The sequence below is a fragment of the Suillus plorans genome (assembly GCF_016647745.1).
Source record: "Suillus plorans strain S12 chromosome Unknown HD556scaffold_12, whole genome shotgun sequence".
Classification (NCBI taxonomy): Eukaryota; Fungi; Basidiomycota; class Agaricomycetes; order Boletales; family Suillaceae; genus Suillus; species Suillus plorans.
The window spans coordinates 686,580-700,793 of record NW_024537396.1 but is presented as its reverse complement, the minus strand read 5'-3'; the positions used below and the strand labels follow the sequence as shown (position 1 = coordinate 700,793).

General features: G+C 48.4%; 3 protein-coding genes across 3 annotated transcripts; 1 reads left to right on the top strand and 2 right to left on the bottom strand.

Moving 5' to 3' along the window:
* Nucleotides 1-342: 342 nt before the first annotated feature.
* HD556DRAFT_168687 (uncharacterized protein) lies at nt 343-2,700 on the bottom strand. The gene is made up of 5 exons (XM_041309785.1): nt 2,149-2,700; nt 2,020-2,099; nt 1,232-1,972; nt 753-1,172; nt 343-702 (listed from the first exon to the last, which is right to left on the bottom strand). The coding sequence occupies exons 1-5, from the start codon at nt 2,666-2,668 to the stop codon at nt 439-441; spliced, it is 2,025 nt and encodes a 674-aa protein (XP_041163565.1). The 5' UTR covers nt 2,669-2,700; the 3' UTR covers nt 343-438.
* A 4,825-nt stretch (nt 2,701-7,525) lies between these two features.
* Nucleotides 7,526-10,231, top strand: HD556DRAFT_168548 (armadillo-type protein). The gene is made up of 11 exons (XM_041309783.1): nt 7,526-7,975; nt 8,032-8,661; nt 8,721-8,914; nt 8,977-9,057; nt 9,113-9,275; nt 9,331-9,377; nt 9,430-9,499; nt 9,548-9,671; nt 9,733-9,907; nt 9,956-10,031; nt 10,083-10,231. Exons 1-11 carry the CDS (start codon nt 7,646-7,648, stop codon nt 10,182-10,184), a joined length of 1,992 nt encoding a protein of 663 aa, XP_041163564.1. The 5' UTR covers nt 7,526-7,645; the 3' UTR covers nt 10,185-10,231.
* A 789-nt stretch (nt 10,232-11,020) lies between these two features.
* Nucleotides 11,021-11,938, bottom strand: HD556DRAFT_1350117 (uncharacterized protein). Its single transcript, XM_041302346.1, has 4 exons — nt 11,593-11,938; nt 11,431-11,539; nt 11,225-11,380; nt 11,021-11,166 (listed from the first exon to the last, which is right to left on the bottom strand). Exons 1-4 carry the CDS (start codon nt 11,868-11,870, stop codon nt 11,116-11,118), a joined length of 594 nt encoding a protein of 197 aa, XP_041163563.1. The 5' UTR covers nt 11,871-11,938; the 3' UTR covers nt 11,021-11,115.
* Between the last annotated feature and the right edge of the window lie 2,276 nt (nt 11,939-14,214).

The window sequence follows — 14,214 nt, the reverse complement described above, 5'->3', positions numbered from 1 at the left end:
GTGAGATAGTGGCATGTGTAAAACCAACCAAAACCGAGAGGGAACGAAATGAAATGATGACGAACCATGATATGTACGTACGTATATATGTATGCAAGTAATTGAAGTGGGAAAAAAAACGCAAGGGTATATCTAACACCCGCGGCGAGTCGACGTCGTTGATGGTGATAGTACAGTGTGTCAGCGTATTCGGATGGAGCTTTGATATACACAGCGCTGCAAGGCGAGGGGATAGAACGCGGGACATCGGGAAAGAATAAAGTTAGGTTTGTGGTGCCAGACAGGTCAGGTCAATGGATGGCGTGGCGTGGCGTGTCATGTCTTGATGAGTGCTTTCTTAGTCGTGGTTCTTGGGTCCTGGATTGTCGGCATGCGGGGTATGAGGGGCCCTGGAAACCTCGGTAACGTATCGCAAACCCTCCTCTCCGCATCACCCCCTCACGACCCCTCCTCCCTCCTTGTCATGGCAAACGCACTCTCAAGGGTAGGGGTAACGGGGTTCACCTCCCCCAGTGCCCGCCACGTCCCCACGAAATTTTGTCCTCCAACAATATACCCGCTGAATACCCACAATCCGAGTCCGACCGCAGGATGTGAGTGCTGGTGTGCAGGGATACGAACGAGCGCGACGAGTCCGTCCCATTCGCGGACGCGGCCATAGAATTTGTAGTGGTTCCACGCCTGGCCATGTTGAAAGTCGGTCTGTGAGGGATGAATTAGGTGGTAGAAGATGGGTTTGGGAATAGGCTTACCTCGCCAACGAGTGCGATATCAAGCACACCGTTACATTTCCTCTCCACACAATACTCCTCCTCGTCGCTCTCGTAGTCTGATGCAGACGCAAGTTCGGTGTCTGAGTCTTCGTCCATCGCTTCATCATCTTTCTGACGAAAGATGTCGTCGATGACTGAATCGTACCGCGTAGAAGCGTCTTGTAGGAATTGACCATCGTCGTCACCCACATCAACATCAGCATCTGTATCGCTCTCATCACCCTGAGGAGACCGCTCGGCCAAGAACTGATCATCATGCTCCCTATAAACGATGTTGCACGTCCCGCGGTATTGACATCCGCGACAAGTGGCTTCGTCGTGAGAATTTGCTATGCCTGGGCGATAAGCTTCGTATGTGTATGTGCGATCGTGATGTTGGAGTTTGAGTTTGCCTTCGGACTGTGGTCGATAATCAGTATTAGGATCGGTATCACATTAGTGAAAAGAAAGCGACTCACCAAATCCTCGTGTAAATGCACGCCCCTGGGTATCCAAGCGTTCGAAATGCCATCATCAAACCCATCATCCGCCCCACCAGTTGGGGCAGGGTCCTGGGGGTCCACGCAGTGATATTCACGAAGGCGCATGAAGAGAGGGTAAGCGTTCAGGAAGAGCTGTTGTTCTGTGAATTCTTCCGGCATTTGAACGTGCTGGAGGATTGCGGCGAATGCATTATCGGTGGGGACTAATATACGACCTTGCCAGAGACCTGTTGCAGAGCCGTAGGTGTAATGCGTGTTCTTGAGGGAAGATCTTTGCATTGGATAGATGCAGTCTGTGAGGCGGTACCAGTCGTCATCGAGTTGGGAACTGGGAGTTGGGGTAGAGTCGGTGATGGCAAGAGAAGGGTGCTTGACGACTTTATGTTGGTTGAGTTCGTGGACGTCTTCTTGAGTGGGGCCGATTTGGTCGCCAAAACCGAGTTGAAAAGCATGTTGACGAGTGAGTGGGAGATGGATTGGGATTCCGATAGGTGTTACTTGGCGACGTGAGAAGAAGATCAACTTCGCAGCGGTGGAAGCGAGTGGAATGCCAATTTCGAGGTCTGTGCGGTCGTAGAAGTGGGTTGTGTGAGCTCTGCCGGCACGATAGATTGGGAAGGTGCCGTGTGCGGGGATAACGGATTGACGGAGGTGGCCGTTCGAGTTTTCTGTGAGGGGCATGGTGAAGTGGTTGTGGGGGGCATGAGCTGAGGGGTACTAGGGGAGCGTTATGAGGTATACTTGGACGATTGAAAGTGGCTTACGCGAAAGGGAACGATGACAAAAGGGAGGACGAGTCTGATTATCTCGTTGCGTCGGACAGTAGACTCGGCTTTGAGACGCTCTGAGGGTTTAGTGTGAGAAAGGCGTCGAGGAAAGATAGGAAGACATGCCCTCTGTACTGGTGAACCAAAGCAACCATAACGCAAGACAGTTTATGGAGGATTCGTTGGGCCAGCCATTGGTGTTAGCGCAATCTTCGTATAGGCGTTTGCGAACAAACTCGTCTACGAAATCTGGGAGACCTGCTGCCTCGAGGAGATGACGATTCTTTCCGTCGTTCTCAGACATGAGTGCGAAAGAAGCCCAGAAAGCGTCTAGGACGCCGTTATCGTAAATATCTCCCCTTCTAATGCATTTTAAGGCCGTGGAATACCACGCCAACTGGTGAGCAAGATGGCGAGAGTGGTGAGTACGAGCACCGAGTCGTCTGACTGATGCGGCTGAGTTGAATCTATAGCGAAAGATGCGAGAGTATAGATGGGTATTTTGCGGGAAACCGAGGATATTATTTATTTGTTTGCAAGATTGGAGAAGAGGGAGGATGGGGCCATCGTCTGAGATGAGTTCTAGGACGATATTCTCGAATATTTCATGTGGTAGGTTGCAAAGGGAAGAGGACTGGATGAACATGATGAGGGGGGGGGGGGTATATTGATTTTTGTGTGAGAGGAATTGTATTATAATATAAGTAGGTTGATATCTCCGTGATAACCCAGAGATCGGGGATTCCGATCCATTTCGTCATATGGGCGTCTGTCAACCCGTTTTGAACTGGTTCATGAACGCCGTTTCTTCTCAACCAATAATAATCATCCTTACGTTTATAAACCCTTGTACCTTGCATACACACAAACAATTATTATCTCCGTAAGACCGTTATCCCGGCCCCGGCTCAATTTAGAGGCCGCATATCCACGGCGATCACGATCGGACCCTCCAGCCCTCTCTTTTTTCCCATTTCGGTTCACTTCTCGGCTCCTCTTCCTTTCCTCCTCATCCCTTCATTTCCGCCATAAAACATATCCAAAGCTATCCCCAGCGGTCATCCTGACCCTATTACTCATTCATCTACTGGCACAGTGCGTGTTCTGCCTTCATATCGCATACTCAGTATTACCGGTAATCCTTTTGGTTACAACTTTGTATCACACTCCTTGAACTCTCAACATCGTAATCTATTTTTCTCATCTTCCTGGGCTGTACAGTTCATCCATCTTACCGCGATCATTTCGTGCCTGGATTGTATTTAACTTTCGCTCCACAACATCCAGCATGCAATGAACGTGTATGGCCCTCCTAGACCAGTTCTATGATCTCTGCTCCACTCCAGCTTGATTCCAGCACTCGCCACTCCACATACACCATTCGATACCACCCTCAAAACTGACGCGGATCTTACTGTATACGGCACAGAATTAACTCTCAACTCCGCTATTCTCGTGGGCCTGGCCTCGCCCATCCCGACGGTGTTTCTCCACCGGGGTTCCAAAACTAAATCAATGTTAGAGTTGAGTTGACCCAAGTTAGGTTATCCTCATATCAGCACCCATGCGCTCAAGTGAACAGCCCTCAGGTCCTCTGTTCCCTGGCTCGTGCCTTCAGCTAAATGTTCTCCCGCCCGTGGTATCATTTATAACTTTCCCCCGCGCTGAGTCCTCCTGAGTCGTGTTCTCGCGTCCGGTACGGGCGTACCGTCACTTAACTTTAAGCATTTGCTTTAACGCCCGTACTGGGCGGCCCGGCCTGTGAATCCGTACACGTCGCAAGCCTTCCCTGGTTCTAGGCCTGATGAGTGAGATGAGTGGCGGGTGGAGCAAGGGTCATTTGGGTTTGAGTCGACTTTTCCCAGGGTTCGTAGAACGTTGAACCTTTTATCGCTTGTCTCTGGCTGTCACGCACTCGCGGTGTCTTGTATCTGGCAGGACCGGGATTTCAAATATTGGCTGATTCTTAGGATGAGGAGCAAGGCTTTCTTTCCCGTCCATCGTCATCTCATTCCCGTTCAACGCCATCTTCATCTCGTTCCATCCCCATTCCATCCCATTCCCGTTCCCATTACTACATCCCGTTTCCCGTTCCCATTGCCGTTCCCACCACCATCCTATCTCACTGAAATCCTTTTCACATTCACAATATCATTCATTCCAAACCAAAGCCAATCTTAAATGCGCGTTTACTACTTCATCTCCGTCGAGCTCGTCTTCACCCATGCGCCATCCGTCCATGCATCGATCATTGACGTACACCCAGCCGCTATTGACGTGACACCTCAGTCAATATCATGCCATTTTTGATTATTGATAATCGTCTTCCGAGGTTTAAGGATGTATGTAAAAGTATGTGTGTACCGTGACGGCTCTCTTAGCGTCTCCCGTTAGCGCCGTCCACGCTGACGAGAACAGTTTCATTGTCTCTGTAGATCCGCAGCTATTCGGAACGTGCGTGAGATACCCGTTACTAGGTCTAGATTCTGGGCCTTTAGTCTTGGACTTGTGACTTACCGCGCACAATGAGTTACTAATCCCAAAGATGCCGCCAGTCAGGTCTCCGTCACCCAAAACATTCAATCGGAACACGGGGTAATTCAGTCTTGGGCCTGAGGCGCAGTCTCTTGATATCCGTGTGAGTTGTGATCGTTATCATATAGTCCGCACCTGATGTGGCGTATTTGGACTGTATGGCCTTGGCAGGCTGTTTTCCGTTTTTCCTTTTATGCTTTTTTGTTTTGTTTTTGTTTTTTAAAAACCTTCTTCTTTCCTTATGTGTGACCTTACCTATTACCTGCGTCAGGTTATGTATGATGCGTACGAACGGGCCTTTCGTTTATGTATTGTATGATGAGATGATACCGCGTACCGACGGCTACACTGACTTTCTACTTTCTATTACTAGGTCAGGGGGCATCAATATCGGCAAGACCTTACCGTTATATGGCGGTCGTCGGTGAGATTTGCCTTGACTTGGATATAGTTCGTTGATGCCGTGACTCACAGTGGAGATAAGTTCTCAAGTATAGTATGAAGGCTAATTCGTGTTTGTCCTTGTATTTGCCTTTAGTGCTTAGTCGTCGCTGGCGTTTGCATTCTAATGGGGGCGGTGTCGCCGTCGTCATTCAGTGATGGTGGTGGTGGCGGTGGCGGCGGTGGTGGCGGCAACGGCCAGCGTCGGACCGATGGGGTTCACAGTCAGAAGCCTTCCTTCGAATTCGGTGTTCCCCGGAGTATCCTATGTTCTGATTTGCTCGCGTGGGGGTGATTGGTGGGCTTGTACCTAGTCCTCTTACTGTTGTTTGGCGATGGTGACCGACCTTAGTAGAGACGCGTCGGCTCGGGGTTTTCCGGAGCGTTTACCTGTTCAAACTTCGCCGCCATGACACACACGCTCCTATTTCCTATCTCCTTCTTACTACTGCAAGGGCGGCGGGTCTTCCCGTATGCACACCCTGTCATTTGGTGATATTCTGATTTGGCTCACCGGGGATATGCGCGAAGGCTAAATTCATGTTACCGTTTGATACAGTTGTCGTTGTGCTATTGGACGAGTGTTCTTGTTTCTTGTTTGGCTCGCGATCACGACGTGCGCTGTGTTGATCCGTGAGTCGCCACTGGGCGCGAAAACAGGGTGCGTGGTTTTATCATGATGTGGGGAGATTGGTGGGCTTTCTCTTTGGGGCTTTGGGCTTTGGGCTCATGCCTCAAGCTTCTATTGATGTTACTGACCGATGGGGCACTTATTCTTGCGTTTTGTTACAGGCAGCTTCGACTTCGACTCGGGTTTTCCCGAGTACACATCATATGGTTTGTTTTTTGTCGTGTGGGTGATTGGTGGCTTCCTGTGCTGTTGATCATCGATAGAATTGTCTTCGGTTCGGTCTTTCCTGGGAGGGTTAGTATCTGATGGATTTTCACTCTCATGCTCCCGCTTCTTCCTTCCGGTGGAGTTTTCAGGATTATATTAAACCTTTGCTGAGTTGGTGGCTGACTTTGGATTCACACATTTCAATCATTCCCAGAGTCGATCGATGGATGAGGTTTTAATCTCGTCTCCAGGGAGATGATAGATTGAACAATCGTGCGTTGATGGATCAGATTGTGGTGGTCTTCATGTCATTGAGGATTCCGAATCGTTGGCGACTATCAGGGCCTTCAGTCTTTTCGGATTCAACAGAAGAGGTTTAATGATTCTTTGCAGAGTGTAATGCAAAGACTCATTTTAAACATCGTCTGTTGATGAGACTAGACTGGTGTTCTTCTTATCGTCCATTCTGCTTTGCGAATCCGTCCAGATCGGTGACCGTTGGTTCGTGTGGATAAGGCTTCCAGTGTCGGTCCTTCCCAGAATCGAGAGACGAGGTCTCACGATTCTTTGTAGAATTGTCTGCAAAGACTGCTGGTCTTGTTCGGAGTCTTTCACCCGCAGAATATGGTGAGCTATACTTGCCTCTGAACGACTTGTGACTGACGCTTGAGTTGGTTTAGAGATGCGTTACAGACCTTTGGCGACTAGTCTTTCCCGAGTCGATCGATGAGGTCTAGTTAATCGCGGTACAGATCGACGGCGCAGTGAAGCGCTTGATATCATTTGCCGATGGGGTCAGACTAGGCGGTTCTCTTTGTCAAGCCTTATTCTTCTTGCGAGAAAGAGGGTTTATGATCAGTGACCTTGTAAGTTCTCCACACTCTGATTGAGCTCAAATCTCATTGCTATCGATCCTTCCAGATGTGACGAGGCTTTGTGATTCGTTGTACATATCGATGATGCGATGGTGCACTTGGTATCGTTTATCGGTGGATCGGATTGTACTGGTCATTTTGTATTAACGCTACCTGTTGCCGTTGTCTGTTTGGCTTGATTCAGATTACAGTCAAGGACTCTTATCTTACAGTTTCTTGTATGATGCTGCCTGTTGCTGTTATAATGTTTGACTCGGATTTGCTTCACTTCAGATCATAGCCATGTCGTCGTCGTCTGTTTGACTTGCTTCAGATAATAGCCAAGGTCTTATCTTGCGACTTTTACATCCGAACGCAGCCTTCGTAACTGTTGTGATTCGTTCTACAACACGGTTCTTTCCTGCAGATGTGTGAACGCACATTGCCGATTGATTGGTACGCGCGCATACGGTACTTGTTGCATAGAAATCACAATATGTTGTTCCAATCTGATCGTCTCTTTCAGGTCCCTTGATTCCTGTGCTTCCCTTGAGGTTGATTGTGATCTTGTGATTGATCAATGGTCTAGGCAGCATCGTACCGACTGCCTGAGGTCAAGAAACACAACTTTCCGCAGCGTTTTGGATGTTGGATGGATGTGGTCTAGTGGATCATACGACGCTTTGAAAAAATGAACCAGTGGTCGTACCTCCTATATCCATCTAATTAACCGGGGTTCTTGGTGAATGCCTGTCAATCAAGAGGTGTGGCGGGATCGAAGCAGAAGAACCTATTGCCAAAACGGGTCAAATCACGTCTGAAAATGGAATGTGACTGCTTTCCTTGACGTCGTCACAGAACGCGGGGTCGATGGGCACATAAAAACTCGTCGTCTCCATATTTCCCTCTTTCTTCGTGTCCACTATCATCCACAATCCTTCCCCCACCTACCGTCATGCAGAGTACCGATAATGCCCAGTCGTTCATTTCTTTTAGTCATGAATATAGTCCACCGCGTTCCAGGACCACTGCTGCGTCCATCTGGGCTCCCCAGCCTCAGCTGCTGGATTCGATGTGGCCAAAAGCTATAGACTCTTTCTCTCGTGACGCTGAGAAGGAGCTGCAGCGCTCCGGTTGTGTTCCGAATGGCCGGAACTTCTTCGTCTCAGGTAACGGAAGTGAAGATGTCTTCGGTCCTGTCGGCCTTGTCGGTATGCCTCGCAAAAGAGACATAGGTGCGATCGGTGACGGTAGGAAAAAACAGAGTCCCGATTTTGACGATAGTGTGAGTCGATCTTATCGAAATAAAGCGCATATATGCTGATTAAAACGACTAACTAGCATGTCGAGCAACTCTTACGCGCTCTTAATCTGAACTCTCCCGCTCTTTATGCTCAGCAGCCTTCTCGTCCACAAATTCCCGACTCCAAGAATGTATCGACCGGCTCTCCGGATTTTTCTCCGAGCTCTACTGTATCTGCGCTCCTTACGCCTACAGATCTTTCTCCTGCGAAAACTTCTTTTGACTTGAAGATCAATCCACCTCATGAACTAGCGCCTTCGCACTCTACTTTATCTCCTTCGTCCCTTCTGTTTGACAACGGCTCGCCGTTGAGGGCGCACGAATTTATGTCCCATAATGTACACCAGCGTTTTTCTAGCGTTCCTTCTTCGAACCTTCTGCCCCCTAGCCCGTTGCCTTATTTTGAGCAGTCTTCTGAGAATTCTTCTCCAGCTTTGAGCTCCCAGCAGTTTTATGATAGTGCTTTCGCTCACCTCAACCATCCAGAACTATCAAGAGGTTCTTGGCGGCAACCACAGCAGCTATCCGCCCCTTCCGAATGGTTGAGAGTTGAGGAGAAGCTTGGCAGCGACTATCCCTCTGGCGTCACGGTCGGAGATAATTCTCTTAGGACTTCGCCATCTCAGCCGTCGTTCCCACCTCGTCAAAACGGAGTTCATGCTCACGAGGTGAGGCTATCTTTCGCCACTCTGTTTCCATCGCATATGCACTTACGTTCCTTTCATAGCCGATCAACTTCCTTTCGCTTTTGCATCCATCATCATCTCCTCCATACAACGTATTTGTGGCACGCATCATAAAGTCCTCTGACCAGCAGGCTTCTATCTTTTTGCAACAGAAGCTCAAGGTTGCCGATCTTGAGGAACGTCACAAGATTGTCGATGCTATCTGTGCACGCGGTTTCGAGATGATGTCACATCGGTTAGTGTCCTAACCATAGACACGGTCTAATTAAACCTGATATTGATATTCCTAACCGCTAGTTTCGGAAATTGGGCAGTCCAAAGATGTCTTGAAGCTGCGGCGACCCCCGAAGAAAGGAAGAAGATAGTCAACTGCATGAGGTATGCTCTCGGCTTACGACCACCTTCGTTAAACAACATCCCTAATTGTAAATAGGGGGCGTGTCGTCGACCTTGCGACCAACTGTTACGGATGTCACGTCCTTCAAAAGGCACTTGATTGTGAGGAGGATATTCGCCTCCTGATCGTTTCCGAACTTCTCCTCGGGGACCCTGCATTGACTTTGGTGAACAAGCACGCGTCTCATGTCTGGAGTAAAGTAAGAGATCTGTTATGACTTGCATGCCGTTGAAACCTAACCAACATGTATCCAGATCATGGAATTGACATGGACGGCCCCCGCGCCTCCGATTTTCGCATTGTCAGGGTATTTCTGGCTGGAGGGTCAATACCGTTCTGACAAATGTATATAGCGTCAACAAGTCCCTTAAAGGGAAATGGGCGTCTCTCGCTTGCCACGAAACAGGATCACTCGTTGTCCAGGTGAGGATGTCGGTGCATGTCATATAACTTATTTCTCATGCTCTACAGCATGCATTTGAGAACCTTGAAGAGTCCGCTAAAGACGGCATCATCGATGAGCTGCTCAATCAAGGACCTACCGTGTTCGGTGAGATTGCAAAGAACCAGTGGGGTTCGTACTGCATTCAACACAGTAAGTGCTTCTACTATTACGGACCTCTTCCTGGTGTCTTACCGTTGCTTCTTTTATCTAGTTCTAGAGCACGGGTCTCCGAAACACCGTCAAATGTGCCTGGACCATATCATGTCTGACCTCCTGGATTATGCCACAAACGAACAGGGGTACAAGTCTGTTACGAAGGCTCTCAAGGAAACAGGACCCGAAACTCTAGACAGGATTGTTAAGCGGATGTGCGAACCTGCGAAGGGGTAAGAACTTTGTGATCGCTTTCTATTACGATACTGATCTCACAAAAGTGGCCGTCGAGCGATGATCGTGGACTTAGCGCTGTCGGTCACTGGTAGTCAACTGATTGCTAGCACGTTGCCTCAGGTACGCCGTGTTGCCGTTAGTGTCTACTGTCAGCCTCATGTTCTTTTGTAGGCGGACAAGGACCAGCGCACCACGCTCTATGACTGCATTCGCGGCCATATTGTGACCCTGCGCGGCTGTAAGACAGGGTCGAAGGTGATATGGCTCTTGTAAGCTTTATCTATGCGTTGCTTCCTTCTTTGTTGATGTGAATTCTGATCCGTCCGCAGTGATAGAATGGTTCGATCGTTCATTTCTACCTCTTTTTTTATTCTGACTCGTGTCTAGCGTGCCTATTATGGCTATTGAGAAGATTCCCTGTCCTGCATTCTCTCCACTGCAATATTCTCTTCCCATCTCGTCTCGTCTTCATCCACGGCGTCTTCGCTTCCTCGATTTGAAAATGTCTCTTATAACAGGCAATACTTCGGTCAATACCTGGCTGGCCCATCTCCACCATTAATCTCGGAAAAGTACCAGAAAAAGCTCATCTGTCTCGCATTGCAATAACAAAAGCAGTTCTAATCGCATCAACATCAATATCATCAAGTCTCAAGTCGCATTCGCAATTTCGCAACCGTAATCGTATACTACGCATCGCCGTCTTCATCTCAGCCTCACTTGCACGAACAATCTTCGCACTCAACTCTCTCGATATCGAATTTCACGCCTGCTTATTTGCGTCGCTATCAATTTCCTCGCTTCTTCTTTCCACCATATATACCGTGCACATCAACTTCCGTTGTCAAGCCTCCTGTTTCCCCGCTCGCTGCTGCTCTCAGCACGGAATGGAGAGCGGATCATGTGCGTTAATCAATCAAATTTTCGTCATTATGTCAAGCCCAGCTAGAATTCCTCGCATGATCCATCGAACAGCAGCTCAGCTCTATTGTAACAACTTCTTTTACTTTTACCAATCCAAACGCATCATCGCATCTGTAACCGTTCTACACCCACCTTCGTTTGTAGCATCACTTTGTCGTCACTGTTGTCACAATGTTATCAGTCGTTGTCCAGTTATGGACTCTAAAAATTCAGAGGGAACAGCTCGCAAACACGTCAAGGTCGTACAATATGATATATTATATGTCGAGCGAGATTGTGATCAGTTTGGGACGACGGTACCATCTATCAGATACAATACGCCGTTCTGTGCCTGTTGAGTATAAAATCAACAACGCAGAACGCAGTGCATAAAAGATGGCTAAACTGACCTCCTTCATCCCAATTATGCGCACTCCATCCTCCAAAGTCACCCGCATCCACTCTGGCGAGTCGGGCCTTGTGTTGGAAACAGGGTTGAAGGTAACGAGTTTCCCATCTTGCAGCGTTTCATACGAAACAGGGATATCAGATAAAGAGATACGAGACTTGACGGATGTATGAGGCAGGATTCGACAGGCGACAATAAATAACTTACAGGAATGATGTGGGCAGAGACCCATCGCTCTACATTTCTCTTAGAGCTTTCATCCAACTCTTGTTCTGATATCCCAATACGAGGCTCTACCGGCTCCGGACCTTGGTGTCTGCCAAGCCACACATTTAATCATGTCCGTATACACACGATTGTCATACTCACGGTTTATGTGCCAGTGCCATGACAGCCTTGTTCGTCGGTACGAGTATCGTAAACCAAACAGACTCAGAAGAGAATCTAGACGAAAACTCCGTTTCTCGAGCATACGAGTAATAAATGCTCGCTGAAGATTCGATAGTCAGCAGGTCTGCGAGCGTGGGCTGGGAGCTGGTGAACGGTGATGCGTTGGTTTGCGGCATTGGTGGGATTATGATTTGCTCCTGGAAAGAAGCGGATACTGCGAAGGGGAGGATGAATGCAAGGAGGAGTGATAGACGCATGGTGATGAGTTTGGTAACTGGAGCTCTGGAGCTTCAGCCGAGAGGGATCGAGGGTGATCGGAAATTGCCGTGGTATCCCAGAGTTGATGCCGGCCGTATGTGACGATCGAGCCGAGCGTAAACTATGGCCAAATTCATTTCAACTTCCATTCCATTCCATTCCTCTATGATCTGTCTATTCTGTCAGGGCAAAGCGCTTCGTAAGTACTAAGTACTAATATATTTCGGTGCTGCATGCTGAAAAGACATTAAGAACGCCCCCACTACGATTCGCGTAAGACAGTAAACAGATTTCACATGATCCGACACAGACAACATCATCTCATTCGATCGTTTCGTTACAAGATCGCGATAGGTCCGCCTTTAATCGCAAAGGCACAGAAATTTCCACCACTGCATGCTGATCCAGTTCGCCGTGCGTTGCACCCCTACTTCGCCACCGGTAGTCCAGTATCGAATTATCATGATTATCGGTGTCCAGAGTCCTGGATGCACGTCGCGACCCGCAGTGGACGACATGCCGCAAGTACGTTTCCATACTTTGTAAAGTCGCACTTTAAATGCATGGTCATCTGAGTACGGTTTGACGCCTTGAATGTAAGTAATTCTTACCAACAAAGCACCTGTACACATTAGGAGCGGTCGCCTTTGGCTCCGAATCAATGGGCTGGGAGATAAATCGAAGCCACGGCTAGGTCAATATCAGAGAGATATGCAGGCTCAAAGTCTGAGATATCGAAATTTATTTTCTAGCCAACAAGTTGCGCATAGCCACGGGTAGACGCTACACGCAAAGTGATTTAATAAATAAGGTGGGAGAACGCACGCAATTAATCATACGCCAACGCTGATGAGTACTATGCGCTGAGGAATGTCCTCATCAGAAGCCGATGACTGGACTACTTCGCCTCTATACAGACAAGGGTAGCTGTTCTGGGCGTGACCTGTAAGATGTTCGAACACGCGTCTTCGGCGCGTGAAGACCTCCAACACCAACGCATCTGGATCGTCGTCCTCCATTTTGGATTGAATTCTTCATGAAATGGCACTATTGATGATGGGATCTCACATGCCACTAGCACTCCAGCCCACACATGTGATCGAAAGTCCACCTGGTATCCGTGAATATGTCAGGACATTGCAAGGATCATGTCATGCATCGAGTGAGGTTACTTCCGTCAAAGATCAGATTGATCATCCCAGGGAAAAGAAGCATGCTATGTGTTAGTCTCGAGTCTCGACTACTACTATTCACACAGTTTTGTTGCTGGGTACACTGTGTTCGTTCATGGCGGAGAGCCATCGGTGGATGAGTACTTGTTGCCGTTGCACACTTGGCATTAGTGAGGATAAGGAACTGGAATCCATACTCTTGGGATGTGAAATAGTGGGAGGTCTCGACGGGAGCGTGGTAGCACTCTCTGTGGATGACTTACCGGTGCTTCGTGGAGTAGAGACGGCATAGGGCTATCGAACATCGCTGAGAGAGAACCAGGGTCGTGAAAGTTTCTCTATCTTCGATGATGGGGGAGATACCCTTGTTCGAATGCTTGAACGCTGTCTCCTGTGACTGAGATGGTCATGCATAGTCGTTGACCGATACGTTAACGTGCCGGTTGGTCCAGATTCAAGAGTTGAGTTGGTAATTGAAACGGAATGTTGCCAGAAAACTGCTTGTCGTCTGATGTGTGTTTTGCTTAGTACACAGAAGTCATGAGGCAGGTATTCAACGTTCGCGCTCCGAACACTGCCAAAAGATCGAATCGCCTTGGAGGAAAATCGTCTTCTTACGCGCCTCAGTCTATGTCGAGGCGCGGGTGTAGGGCTTGTATTGGGTACCTAAATAGCATAAGGTTGTTTTGAATTCCTCAGTAACACATTCTTATAGCTCACCGCACTATCCTTGAGTCAAAACGAATAGATATTCGTCAAAACTTGGACAGAGAGCAGGATATGCGTACCTGATGGGACTTCAGATGCACCTGAGAGTAATCATTTGATCGGACGCGACTCAAGAGCGGGAAACAATGATCAGCGAGAATATCATCAAATCTGAAATCTTGTTCGTCTCCAATGTTCAAGGAAGAAAATTGCATTAATGGCTATGCACGATTTAGTTGAAGACGAGTCTGGCGGAATTGTTTGTTGTCGTGAATGATGCCTCTTGACCGTGCGACTGTGATTTTCTGGTCGCCGAGCTGGGCGACTCGGATGTGGTCCCAAGGATGTTGGAGCATAGGAGTCGCGTTAGTGGAAAGTTGTTTATCTTTCAGTTGATCGTCACCAGGTAAAGCTTGAACAGGGGATCTGGAGGTGATGGTATTATCTCGAAGGACTAAGCACC